The 12,410-nt window shown below is 34.1% G+C and overlaps 1 protein-coding gene across 12 annotated transcripts in view; it reads right to left on the reverse strand.

Moving 5' to 3' along the window:
- Nucleotides 1-889: 889 nt before the first annotated feature.
- LOC106161296 (1-phosphatidylinositol 4,5-bisphosphate phosphodiesterase beta-4) overlaps nt 890-12,410 on the reverse strand; it is a 74,048-nt gene continuing 62,527 nt past the window's right edge. For all 12 annotated transcript variants that reach the window (XM_087003637.1, XM_087003632.1, XM_087003640.1 and 9 more), the window contains 10 exons: nt 12,080-12,183; nt 11,436-11,538; nt 11,110-11,274; nt 9,303-9,402; nt 8,624-8,728; nt 7,996-8,268; nt 7,308-7,536; nt 6,244-6,597; nt 5,727-5,871; nt 890-5,176 (listed from right to left, as the gene is read on the reverse strand). In XM_087003637.1, the coding sequence (XP_086859763.1) occupies nt 5,108-5,176; nt 5,727-5,871; nt 6,244-6,597; nt 7,308-7,536; nt 7,996-8,268; nt 8,624-8,728; nt 9,303-9,402; nt 11,110-11,274; nt 11,436-11,538; nt 12,080-12,183 (1,647 nt within the window). In that variant the 3' untranslated portion in view covers nt 890-5,107. The remainder of the gene's footprint in view (nt 5,177-5,726; nt 5,872-6,243; nt 6,598-7,307; nt 7,537-7,995; nt 8,269-8,623; nt 8,729-9,302; nt 9,403-11,109; nt 11,275-11,435; nt 11,539-12,079; nt 12,184-12,410) is intronic.

The raw sequence follows: 12,410 nt of genomic DNA on the forward strand, positions 1-12,410 counted from the left end.
ATAGACCATCCGAAACCGTAAATTAGGAGTGCTAACGCCTGAATTTCGTGCTATGGTCATCCCCAACTCCGTCCTTGGTTTCGATAGAACTGTCACGTAACACATTACTCTTCAAAATACTTAACAGATATATAATAACGTATACCTTACTCAAGACCGTAAATCATCACGAAGTTGGTCAGCATGTAGTTTTCAGTTTTCAGCTGTATCCAGTTTGAATGCAGTAGGTGAGACTGCACGGCGAGTTGTGTGCGGCAAGACGCAATCACATTCTGGCCTGCAATCACACCCAACACACTCTGGCTTCAATCACACCCAAAAAGTAGTCGATTGTGTTACATATTAACGGGTATATGAAAATTAATTTGATAAAATTAATGTACCCTTCAATAAAGCAATTACAGTAGTAGCAGTAGTAGAAGTTACAATAATAATAATTATAGTAATAATAACAATAACTGGTTTGTGATTGCACACACATTGCATACAAAGCGTTGCATCCGTGGGATATGGATAGAGGTTGAGGTAGCCTGGAAAATGGCCTTCATTCTGGAGATGATAAATAAATAAACAGATAAACAATCTGATAATTTTCTGTAAGCATTCCCCAGCACAGTATATCAAACTGTAGTAAACATCTGTGATTCTTTGACAGATTGGTTCCCCCCCCCCCCAACCTCAAAATCAGTACCATGGATCTGGATGACATTTGGCAGGTTGGTAGAGTTAATCGTTTATTATGTGTTCCAAAAAATCTAAATGAGCTAAAAATTAGGAAAATATTTCTCTGACTACACACTTGAAAACACAAATCCTTATGTCCTTCATCTTGCTCTTTCAAAGTTTTTTAAAGGTTAAAACTAACAAAAAAAATAACATAAACAAACAGTTATAATTCCAAATGATTTTATTGAATTGAAATGAAAAGTGAAACGGTTCATTTTGTGCACCTGCACCGTCCATCTATTCAGCAGCAAATACACAGATCTACGTGATTAGTCAGCAGAAATGAGGCTTCTTCATAACATCTACACGGTCACAACAATCTAGTCAGGTCCAAATAATTACCGATGTATAGGAGTCTAGCTGAAAATTTACTTGATGGGACTTAAGTGAATGGAATCATTTCTATCTCGTATCAGTGTCCCCCCTGCAGTCCACACTAACTGAAATAACTAAATAAATAAAACAACAACAAATACACCTCACTTGTGCCGAAGATGAAAATTACAATTGCAAGCAAACTATATCAGCTAACCAATCATTAAGTGCATGACAAAAGTTCTGCTAGATCCCATTCAGCATTATCATTATAAATATTCACAACTGAACATATACAGAACAAGCAAAATGTTTATAAAAAGTTTCATAAATGATGATCTGTACACTCAAGATAAGATTAGCAATCAATTTTTGACTAATATATACTCATTTTGCATTATATATATAACACTGCCCTAAAACTTGTATGCTTTATATCAAAATTACATGAAAGTTTCATCTACCAATATTCTTGGTTCAGGGGCCAGTGGCACAAGAGACTTTAGTCTTAGAAATTGGTCTAAACTTTTAAACAAAATTTTATGCTTTTTTTTCAGTTCAAGATAAGACCATAGCAATCCAATCAAGAGCTGTACCTAGCTTGGTCTACAATAGACTCAGTTTTTCATTGAATTGGACTATCAGTGACATATCTTGGATCAAACTAGACTAAAATTTAGGCCTATCAGTTTAGATCAATTTTCTGGCTAAAATAATTTTGTGAAACCAGCTCAGGTACTCAAATACAGGAAATAATAATAATAAAATCTTTCAAGTACAACTTAGTATGACAATGACAGCTTTGGTTTATTACCCACCTTTTATGAATTCTATTACATACTGATAAAAAATGAATTCATCTCTAGAGTTCTTTAGTTCATATCTGTAAAAAATAATTCATCTAAAATAAACAAAGTTGAAATTTATTCAATAAAACAAATGGAGTAGCTATAAAATAGAAAACCATGTACTTGTATAAAAGAAAAACAAGATCCTTGGGCACACTGAAAGCAGGAATACGTGAAAAGTTAATAAAAACAGTTGAAAAAGCAGTTTGGCAATCAAAACAAAATCAGAAGTATCAAGAAATAAACCCCCTCAATTATGTGTTTATTTCTTGCTATGCCAGTTTGTTAACTGCAAATGCCAATGGAAAACATCAGTTCCTTTATCACAATTTACAGATCTGAACTAAAATCTGTGTAAAATTAAAATTTGAAACAGTAAACAGTTCTTTGCTTTCACTTCAAAATTCTTAAATAATACCACATACTATGCAGCACACATATCAAAGCATGATATAGGTTCTGGCACTACTTACAGGATAGTTCTAACAATTCATATCTTAGTAAGGACATTAAAACACTGATTTATTCACCAATTCAAAAACAGTATTCCAATGCAATCATTTCAAAAGCAATTCAATTTAGCAGCTTGTGTTTTATTTTTTAAAAAAGACACAGGATTCAGGCAACAGTTTCTTAGTAGGAAGGTGAATATCGCTCATGACTTGATGGATAAAATTGCAGAAATTCACCCCAAGTTACCAATGTCAAAAAGAAAAAAAATATATCTATATATATATATATATGCCCCATTTATCTTAACCATTTATAAGAACATTAACAGTGCTAGAAAGATCACAGAACAGTTACAGTAGAATGCATGCTTCCACAGGAGTCCACATGCAACAACGACAGTATATAACAACATGCTACGCACAAGTAAACAGGAAACACATGTGCATGACACATTGAAAAATCATGAACACGTGTAAAATTCACCACTAGTAGATTATTAAAAACATTCAAAATCTGAAAGAGCTAATAACTGAGAAAATATTTCACAGATTACACAATTGAAAATATACACACATACATAATATATATTTATATATGTATTCACATATATCCTTAAACCCTAAACCTTGTAAGAAAATTTACACTTGGGTCCTAAAATTTTTATAGAAAATCTCTATAAGTTGCGACTTAGAGTTGGTCACCATTTCATGGCAGTCCTGAGTGGGACTGACTATAACAAACATGCACCAGGCTTCATCTAGCCATTGCATTTAATAAAGCTTATCAGTGAGAATTGACAAGGTATCCCAAGACATTCGCGTGTCAGCTATATATGCACCTACCAAATTATAAAACTCAACCATCATAACTAAAAAAACATCACTTTTGCCCTGAAGTATATAAATACATATGAATTTTTCCAAGATCTTACCATTTCTATAATTTGGAAGGTAAATGTACTGACAACTGATAAAAATGGGATCTTCTCTCCCACACAAGACCAGCTGGCAAGTTTGAGTCTGCATTCGCTGTTATATCTAGCAATTGCAACATATTTATGTGGAGTGTGTTACATTTTTGTTGATATTGATGTCCTCATGAGGCAACAGCAATGGTAACACTTGAAAAAAACACTTAAGACTATTTCATACGTACACCAAAGCCAACAAATATGCAATTTGGGGATGGGGTGGATGGGTGGGTCCATGTCATATAGTCTCTGCAGTCAGGGTGGGTGAATGTCCTAGCGTTTGATGTTTAAACAAATGAGAGTTCTTACTGAAAGAAAAAAAATGAAGAAAGAAATGTACACTCATGTGGAAAAGTGACAAACTTTACAATACTGATATTGAAAAAAAAAAAGAATCATTTCCAACTGTAGGTTATTCTCAATAATAACAATAACTTCAACAAATTTTTTTCATTTTCTTAATTTTCTGTACAGCATGAGAGGATTTGTTAAATTTGTTACTTGGATTTCAGTGTCTTATTTTTTTCACTTTATTTCATTCCCTCATACTTCATACCCCATACCCATATCAGTGAAGAGCAAACGGTGTAACAATAAACAAAAATCCCATGAACCACAAAAAAATGTCTGCATGGAAAGATAAAGTACAACCAACAGACTTAGTTGCTAACACTGGGCCCTCCCATTTACTACAAAGAATGGCAGAAATATGGAACAGACTGTTTTTCCCATCCACCACAAATAAAAAAACAAAATTGACACAAATTATCATTTCCACTGTGAAGTACCAGTAGTGTAAAGTACCAGAACAGTGTAAAACATTATTGACTGGCCATAATATCATACATGTATATATACAAGAGCGATCTCCCTGCTTGTGTTCAGTACGACACATGTCAGACCACTGCTAGTCACTCTAGATCTACATCTACCATACAAGTCCCAGCCAAGATACAGTTAAATCTACAAGTCTGATTGTACAGCACTTTGTAAGCATAGGCTATCCATCCTTTTTCATGCCCACCAACATCAGTGGTCTTTCTGAGAGTGAAAGTAAACTACACCATTTTATCCCATAGAGCTAAATGCATCTTTGTCAAGCAAATCCATATATCCTCTTGCCAAACAGACCATAATTGACCTAGTACGCTACTTCTCCAGGGCCAGAGAGCGTACGAGACAGGGTATGTTTAAGGCCAAAAACACAACCCAAAATGACACCCTCTGTAATAAAAAAAATTCAGCCTATTAAAAATCCCTTCCTGAGTCTGAAAGCAGCATCCCAGAATAAAACCTCCCTGGAACAAATAGCTGATGCATCCAAGACAATCCCATTCTTGGGTCTGAAGCCCAGACATTCTCCTCCACAAGATTTGGGACAGTCCTGTCATGGATGGACGCTGAGGTATATAAGAAGCAGCTGTCACCATCTTGTCATTGCAGCAGACCACAGAAATACAACTGTCACCTTTCATGAAAGCAAGTGTTTGTGAGATAACAGGCACTGTGTCACGTTTCTCAAGCAGAGAGGGACAACCTTACGGAGAAGGTTGGTCCTCTTTTTTTTTTTTTCTCACAGAGAGTCACATATGTCATCTTGATGTCATTTCAGCACTAAAATTTTTCTCTTAAATAATGAACCATGGTTCTGTTCATTCTGTGAGTTGTTGTTCTTCAGACTGGCAGATATACACAGGCTTCATGTTGCTTTCACTTTCAAACCGAACTGTTTTCCTCTGTAATGACTGAAGACTAGATTCACATCTCCTTGTTGGCAGACAGTATCAGTGTTGCTTTAGCAAACTGTTTCAGGCCTGGAAGCCATTTTTGCCTCTTCATACACCATTTCTGCCATTTCTTTTTCCTAAATATATGATTACAAAATTTATCAGAAACAGTGTACAGAATGTGTTATATCAATTTCTTTTATTTCTCTCTTTGAAAGGGGAAAAATTGCACCAATTAAATAATAAACTTAATTCTATCACCTTTTGTGGACTAAGATTAAGAAAATTAAATTAAAACAAATTCTTGAATCAATGAATATCAAAGTGACTTTTTTATTCTTTAATTTTTTTTACTGACCAGGTGAAAGAATGCTAGCATATGCTTGGCTTTTTTGCTGAAGAAATGAGCTCAGATCTGGGTCTCTTATATAACACAACACTGATATTTCCAGCAACCCAAAATTATTGAAACAAAAGCAAAACAAAACAGGTACCAGTATGACAGCATACAGTCAGAGAGCAGAACTTCTCCAGTTCCTTTCATAAAATTATGTCATAAAAAAATTAATCAAAGTTGAACAAGGTTGGAAGTAATGGCCGAAAGTTCTTTAATAATACTCTCACAATTCCAAGTCCTGAGTGTCAAGTTTTGTTAACTTGACATCAGATTTGTTGGTATTTCTATACCTTGTCATTATCTTTAATAAGCTGTTCAATCTGCTGGGCATGGATCTTCTTCACCTGGTCTACCTGCCGTGAGTGGAGCATGGCGAGGCGCTTTCTCTCATCGTAGAATTTCTTCATGTTGATGTCATTTTGCTCTCGTATCCTCCTAATATTGATGAATATGCAAGAATTGTAATAAGATAGGTAATAGCTTCTAAAGATAATATTCTACATATCAAATTAATCGTGTAATAATTGTGCAAATAGGTAATTTTATTGGGTGTAAAAAGTATTATCATACATGTTCTTTATAATTCAACACATAATTTGCCATATAATCTCATATATAACCTACAAGAACCTCTCATAAAAAGTGCTTTTTTATTCAATATAGTAGTTCTTTTATATATACACTTTATCACTTGTATACCACAGATCTCTCAAAATCCTTACTGCTTACAGGACAGATATTACAAATGAAAATGAAATCTAAAAGATTAAATCATTTACTATTTTCTTAAAAAAGCAATGTTCTTACCTTTCTTTCTCAGCTTTATTCTTGATAGATTTGTCCTTTTGTAAATTCTGTGTCCCTTCCATGGACTGCTTGGCTTGGTTGGACTTTAATTCTTTGGTTTCCCTTTCCTGCCTCGCCTCCAGTTCTTTCATCTGGCCCTCCTGGACCTCCTCCATCAGTCTCTTCAGCAGATCGCACTGCTCCACGATGTGGTTCTTCCTCAGCTCGTGTTCTTCCTGCACGTGCCGTAACACCATGTCTGACCACTCCCGTGTCTGCTCCATCACAACCTCACGCACTTGTGCCTTATGTGTGCTCACTAGAGTTTGCACTCGGCCCTCAGTCATCTGTTTGAGATCATCACATTCATTTTCCCTGGTCAAGTATAAAAGAAGGCGATTAACTGTATGCAGTTTTTTATCTTTTTTATTGGACATACAATTTATTATAGCTAAATATTTTGTGTCTCTTTAGCAAAGACTTCAGCCAGTCTACTGTGAATAGTTCTACCTTCTTCTCAGCAGATCGACTTAACATCATAACCCCCATAGAACCCTGAGGTCTGGTGACAAACTTTTACTGGAAACTCCCAAATTTAGGTTAGAAACATGGTGACACAGCATTCTGTATTGCTGCACTGGTAGGGTGGAAAAAGCTGCCAATGTATATAATAAAGAGAAAAGAAGCACAGGAATTGTATTTAAACCAAGCTGAAGACACATTTTAAAGATGTTTTATTCATGACTTTTGTTCATATTTTTAAAAAATGAACAGAAATGGGAATAGCTATTCGAAATATTTTGTATCTATATGTTGGGTAGGCAACATTATGGTTACACTATACATACATCTACCCATTATCACATGTAGCAGATAAGGAATGTAATACCAGAAAAACACACAGAACAAATATCATGTAGGCATACAAATGCAGTGTGCTGCAAATAAGTCAACATTACAATGTATTTACTCCATATTCAATTGTTCCCTTTGTTTATCCTTCTTCTAACAAAATAATATGTGTGCATGTACTAACATATATAATTTACTTATTATTATTATTATTATCATTATGCTCTACATACCCTTTCTTTTTAATGGCCTTCTCCAGCACCCTTTCCTGAGCAACTTTTTCCTTTGTTTGGTTAGCTATCAGTTTATCTACAACAGTACAGTGTTGTTTTTGCATGATACTTTTGTCTTTTTGATGCTTTTTCTTAAGCATTTCTAGTTCTTTTTGCTCCTTCTTCAGTAGTTTTACATACGCCTTTTCCTGGCGCAATGAATCAGTTGTAATGGGCTCAAAACCAAGATCTGAAAAGTACACAAGATACTTTAATGGTAAATATATTTACAAACAATTTAATAATGAACTTTCAGGACAATTACTATGAAAATTTTCTTTATAGAACAAATTTAGACGTGAAACAGAATTATAAGAAAATTGACGCCCCCTTCCACGAAAAAAAAAAAAAAAAAAAAAAAAAAAAAAATATATATATATATATATATATATATATAATCAAGGATACAAATAAATTAGACTTTTCTCTCCATTTAATTCGTATCCTTGATTTTCTATACCAGCTCCCCACAGTCCGCCACCATGGGTAGAGCACTTTTTCATGGTGTATTGACATTATTCTCTGATATATATATATATATATATATATATATATATATATATATATATATATATATATATATATATATATATATATATGTTACAGCCCTATAGACAGAGCTTCTGATCCTGCACCTTGAAAAACTCACTTTTCTTTTCTTCCTGTAGTCCTTTCTTAGATGCACTGAATGATAAGGAAGGCTGAGGCATGATTGGAGAGGAAGGGGGCGCGCTGTTCTGGCGCTTCGTCTCCTCAGGTCTGCTGGCTTTCTCCACTTCTTTAGCCCGAGTTTTAGCGACAGATGTAGGTCCTGGAACATCACTAATGTCTTTTTCGTCAATCCCCATGTCCTGTAACTGCTTGGCACGCTTCTCTTCCTCTGACTGAAACTGCATAGGGGCTGCTAGTCTGTCCACAAATTCTGAAGATTAAACATTACATGTATGGTGAAATAGGCCCGTTTTGTATAGATTGTAAAAAAAAAAAAAAAAAAAAAAGGTAATTCATTTCCAAAGAGACTAAACATTTCTGCCAATGACCTATGATGTTTAAACTCTTCATTGAAGGGTCTGGATCATTTTGTTTCATCTAACTTTTTATGACATATATGTAACACTACAAATAAACAATTACAACGGTGTTGCCAAGTTTTCAAATTATTGAAACAAATATCCATATGCATTCAATTCCTTTAATTTAATTTTCCTAAGTGTTTTCATGGCTTCAAATGGACTATCTTGCTCTGCACAGAGCTGCCCTCTATAGGCAGCAGTTACCTCCAAATCCCTCAGGTACATATGTCTTCAGTATAAACCTGCAGAACACAGTGGGGAGAGAAAGTGGGAAATTGCCTTCTGTTCTCAGTGACACATGTCTGTATCCTGAAAGGAAAAAAGCGTATCTTGGTTTTCAACTTAGTTTATGGAAAATAGGGAATTAAGGGAGTATTCTGTATCAAAAGCAAGTTGTATAACAAATTACAACTAAGATGCAAATACTGATATTTCATTTTTTTATAGTTCAACATTTAAACAGAAAAATGCAAGAAGGCTTAAAAGTTTTTGGACTGGCCAATACTGAAAAATTTACCTAGAAAACTCATTTGTATATTGTCTGGCTTATTACAATAATCTCGCTTCTCGTTATTACAAACAAAAACATCAAGATTCCCTGCACAGCACTATATATAGGAAGTAATTAAAAGAAATCTAGCTACAAAGTATGAACAAGATATTTTTTCATAATTAAGAGGGGAGGTCTGTTATAGACTTGGAAAAAACATCAGGTGGGAAAAAATAACATTTGAGATATGACATTTGGAGGGGTAAAGAGAAATCAACTCGATACTACTCTAGCTTACATAAAGTAACGAATTTAGTTGCAAATAATCAAGACTCAAAAAACTGATTTCAGTTTTTTGTTTTTCAGTGTTATATGGCCTATTCTTTTTCTTACCTGCCTGCAACCCATCCAGAGGCAGAATTCTCTGACCTATCAGTTTTCCAGTCTCCTCAAACACTGCTATTCTTAGTATAGCCAATTCTGGAAGAACAACCTAAAGAAGAAAAAAAAAAAGAAAAAAATTAAACCTTACAGGCTGTAGTGAAGTTGTACTGGACAACTTTCACCTAGGTTTAAAGTACAGAAAGCATCACAAGATGGGTATTCATGAGACCTGAACACCACACTTATTTGCGTTTTACTAGCTTAACTTGCTTGCAATCTTCTTTTAAAACCTTTTTTTCATGATTTAAACTGTCAGGAAATAAGGGCACCTCCAGATTTTGACCTGCTAATGAAAGGCTTCTAAAATCAAGCTAGAAAAATCAAAATCAGGTCACCTATTTCCATTATCACAGAAGTACAGTGCACTTTAAGAATATCCTTTGGCAATTCTAAGCAGAACATGCTTGAAATCTGTCACTGCTTCCACAGAAACATTTCACAGTAAACTAGACTATTCCAAGAGCACAGATCTCCAGTTCAGAATTAAGGCAATAAAATCATTTTAAGAACATTAGCAGGAGACCCAGATTAATTGAAATCACTTCTTTCTCTCCTGAATAAATGTCTATGCTAAAAATGTCATCAAAAATTGTCCAAAACTTTTCTTACATATCTTGTCCACTTATTTCAAACAAACTGATGAAAACCTTCCTTGGCAAGGCAATTACAACATCCTGTTGATGGAACACAAAGTCAAAAATAAATGGAGAAAATTACATCCGATAAGAACTAGAAAGACTAGCAATGAACAGTGTTAAAAGGCAAAATGATGCCTGCAGGCAGAATAATGTCACAGGCCTTTGTTCCACACTAGTGTATAGAGAGGCAGATATACAATGTAATAGATCCATATAATATGAGCATCTCAGCCGCAGAAGAAACACCCGTTCTGGTAGTTGACCACAATGTACATAGGTGGTGTTCATAAATCACAATCTGATTCAGAAATAACTTGGAATGCAGTCTTTCATAAAGAAGCTAAAAAAAGGAGTGGGTTTCATCGTTCCTGATACAAGTGGTTTACAATACTTTACCATAGCATTCAAACAACATAATCTCCATTGCAAAGATTCCCTGCAGAATAGCATAATATAATAGACTCAAGTTTCTTCGGAAACAATACGCTACTTGGTATTACCCAGTGGTATGAGAAAATATGCACAGGCTCTATCTAACTAAGGATATCTTGGTTCACAACACTATGTCATGTAATTATGTGGTTTATTCTTGAAAAACAGTTATTTTTACATCCATCTTTGCTTTGATCCCACGCATGTACCCTACAAGATAGCATACTGCCAGTGCTAAAAAAAGAACATTTCGCAATACTTTTCCCCTCTACACCACCTATTCCTTTCCTTAAAGAATTTACCCCCTTTTTTTTCTTCAACAATACTTTAATAATTCTGTAACAATTTTTCTAATTTTTCCTTCCCTAAAAAATCCCAAACTCTGTTTTCAGCATTTTTCTCTAATCCAGAACAAGATTTAATTCTAATATTTATTTTAATACTACTTACATCCAATATATCTTAGAATAATTTAACATATTTTAGTTTTTAATATGTTTATAAGTTCTTAAGCACCAATTTTGTCTTCTGAACTTTTATTGTATTATTCCCAATTCAATAATTTCACACTGGACATACAAATGCAATTGTTTTTTTTTTTTTTTTTTTTTTTTCTGAATATAAGCAACTTCATCATGTACAGAAATCATGCTTTTTTTTCTGTTCTTAAAATTATTTTTACTTACTTTTCTGAACACAAACGGCTCTTCATTATAGACTGGATTCAGTCCATTATTAGGTACAACCCTTGTCCTGTACTCTTTCCTTATTGTGTCTGTGGGAAGCCCATACATGTCCACTTCTACATACGTCCCTATCTTCCTGTCTGATAAGAACTGTCCAGATATCACCTGAGAAAAATGGGACATTTTAATGGAATCTTTATACCATCACCTTGGCAAGTTCCACAGCAAACATTAATTCTCCCAGTTAACTCATCAAAGCTAATGCATTGATTTTAGGAGATTGAGAGAGCCACGTTCTAAAAGAATTTATTTCAAGATTAACTTACTGTAACTGAGCAGTGTGCAGCTATCACTCCATCAACAGGACTTTCTGAAAATGGATCAAATGTTCTGTCTGGACGTCGCATGAAATCTGGCTTTAAGAGATAACTGAAAGTAAATATAAATTTTTAAACATTTTTCCCCTTTCAGTTGATTTTCAAAATGATCCATTAAATTCTAAAGTCTATTTCTTTTACAAGATGATCTGTCAGTAGGGTCTACTTATATTACAGTGTGTGTGTGTGTGTGTGTGTGTGTGTGTGTGTGTGTGTGTGTGTGTATGTGTGTAACAACAAAATAATTACAAATACAATGATATATTTAAATAAAATCCATGTTCAAAGAAAGGTCCTTTATAACGAATTCAAATGCTTTGCTTTAACAATTCTTTTTTGTTTGAATGATTTATAAAACAAATCATTTTTAAATTGGCAAAAAAAAGTTTGTCAAGCTTCTACACACATGGTACATACTCCCTTAATTTAAACAAAACTGATAAACTACATTTCTCAAAACAGTCATATCACAAAAAAAAAAAAGTTTGAGATCTGCAAGCAGTTATAATTTATACTATAATTCAATTTTACATTTTCTATGAATATATGGATATTTTATTAAAATAACATTAAATACTTTGGGCAAACCTTACCCACAGTTGCCATTGTACTCAAACTTGCCCTGGTTCAGCTGAATGGCCAGGTCTGGGGTCTGGAAGTTCAGAGCAACCATCTGACAGCCTGCATTCCAGAAGATCTGAATCGAAAAAAAGAGATAAAAACCTGTTTTCCAGAAGATCTGAAACAAAAGAATGTACTAAACCTGAATTCCAGAAATTCTGAATGAAAGAACATATAAAACCAAAACATGACCAAATGGTAGGATTTACATTAGTGCCTTCACTAAACTTTAAAAACCTCTTAGGTTTGGTTCTCACCTAAAAATCATGATAAAAACAAGGAATACAATAAGTTTTAAAGTAT

Source organism: Lingula anatina, chromosome 2 (assembly GCF_051362555.1).
Source record: "Lingula anatina isolate TDL-2025a chromosome 2, LinAna3.0, whole genome shotgun sequence".
NCBI classification, from domain to species: Eukaryota; Metazoa; Brachiopoda; class Lingulata; order Lingulida; family Lingulidae; genus Lingula; species Lingula anatina.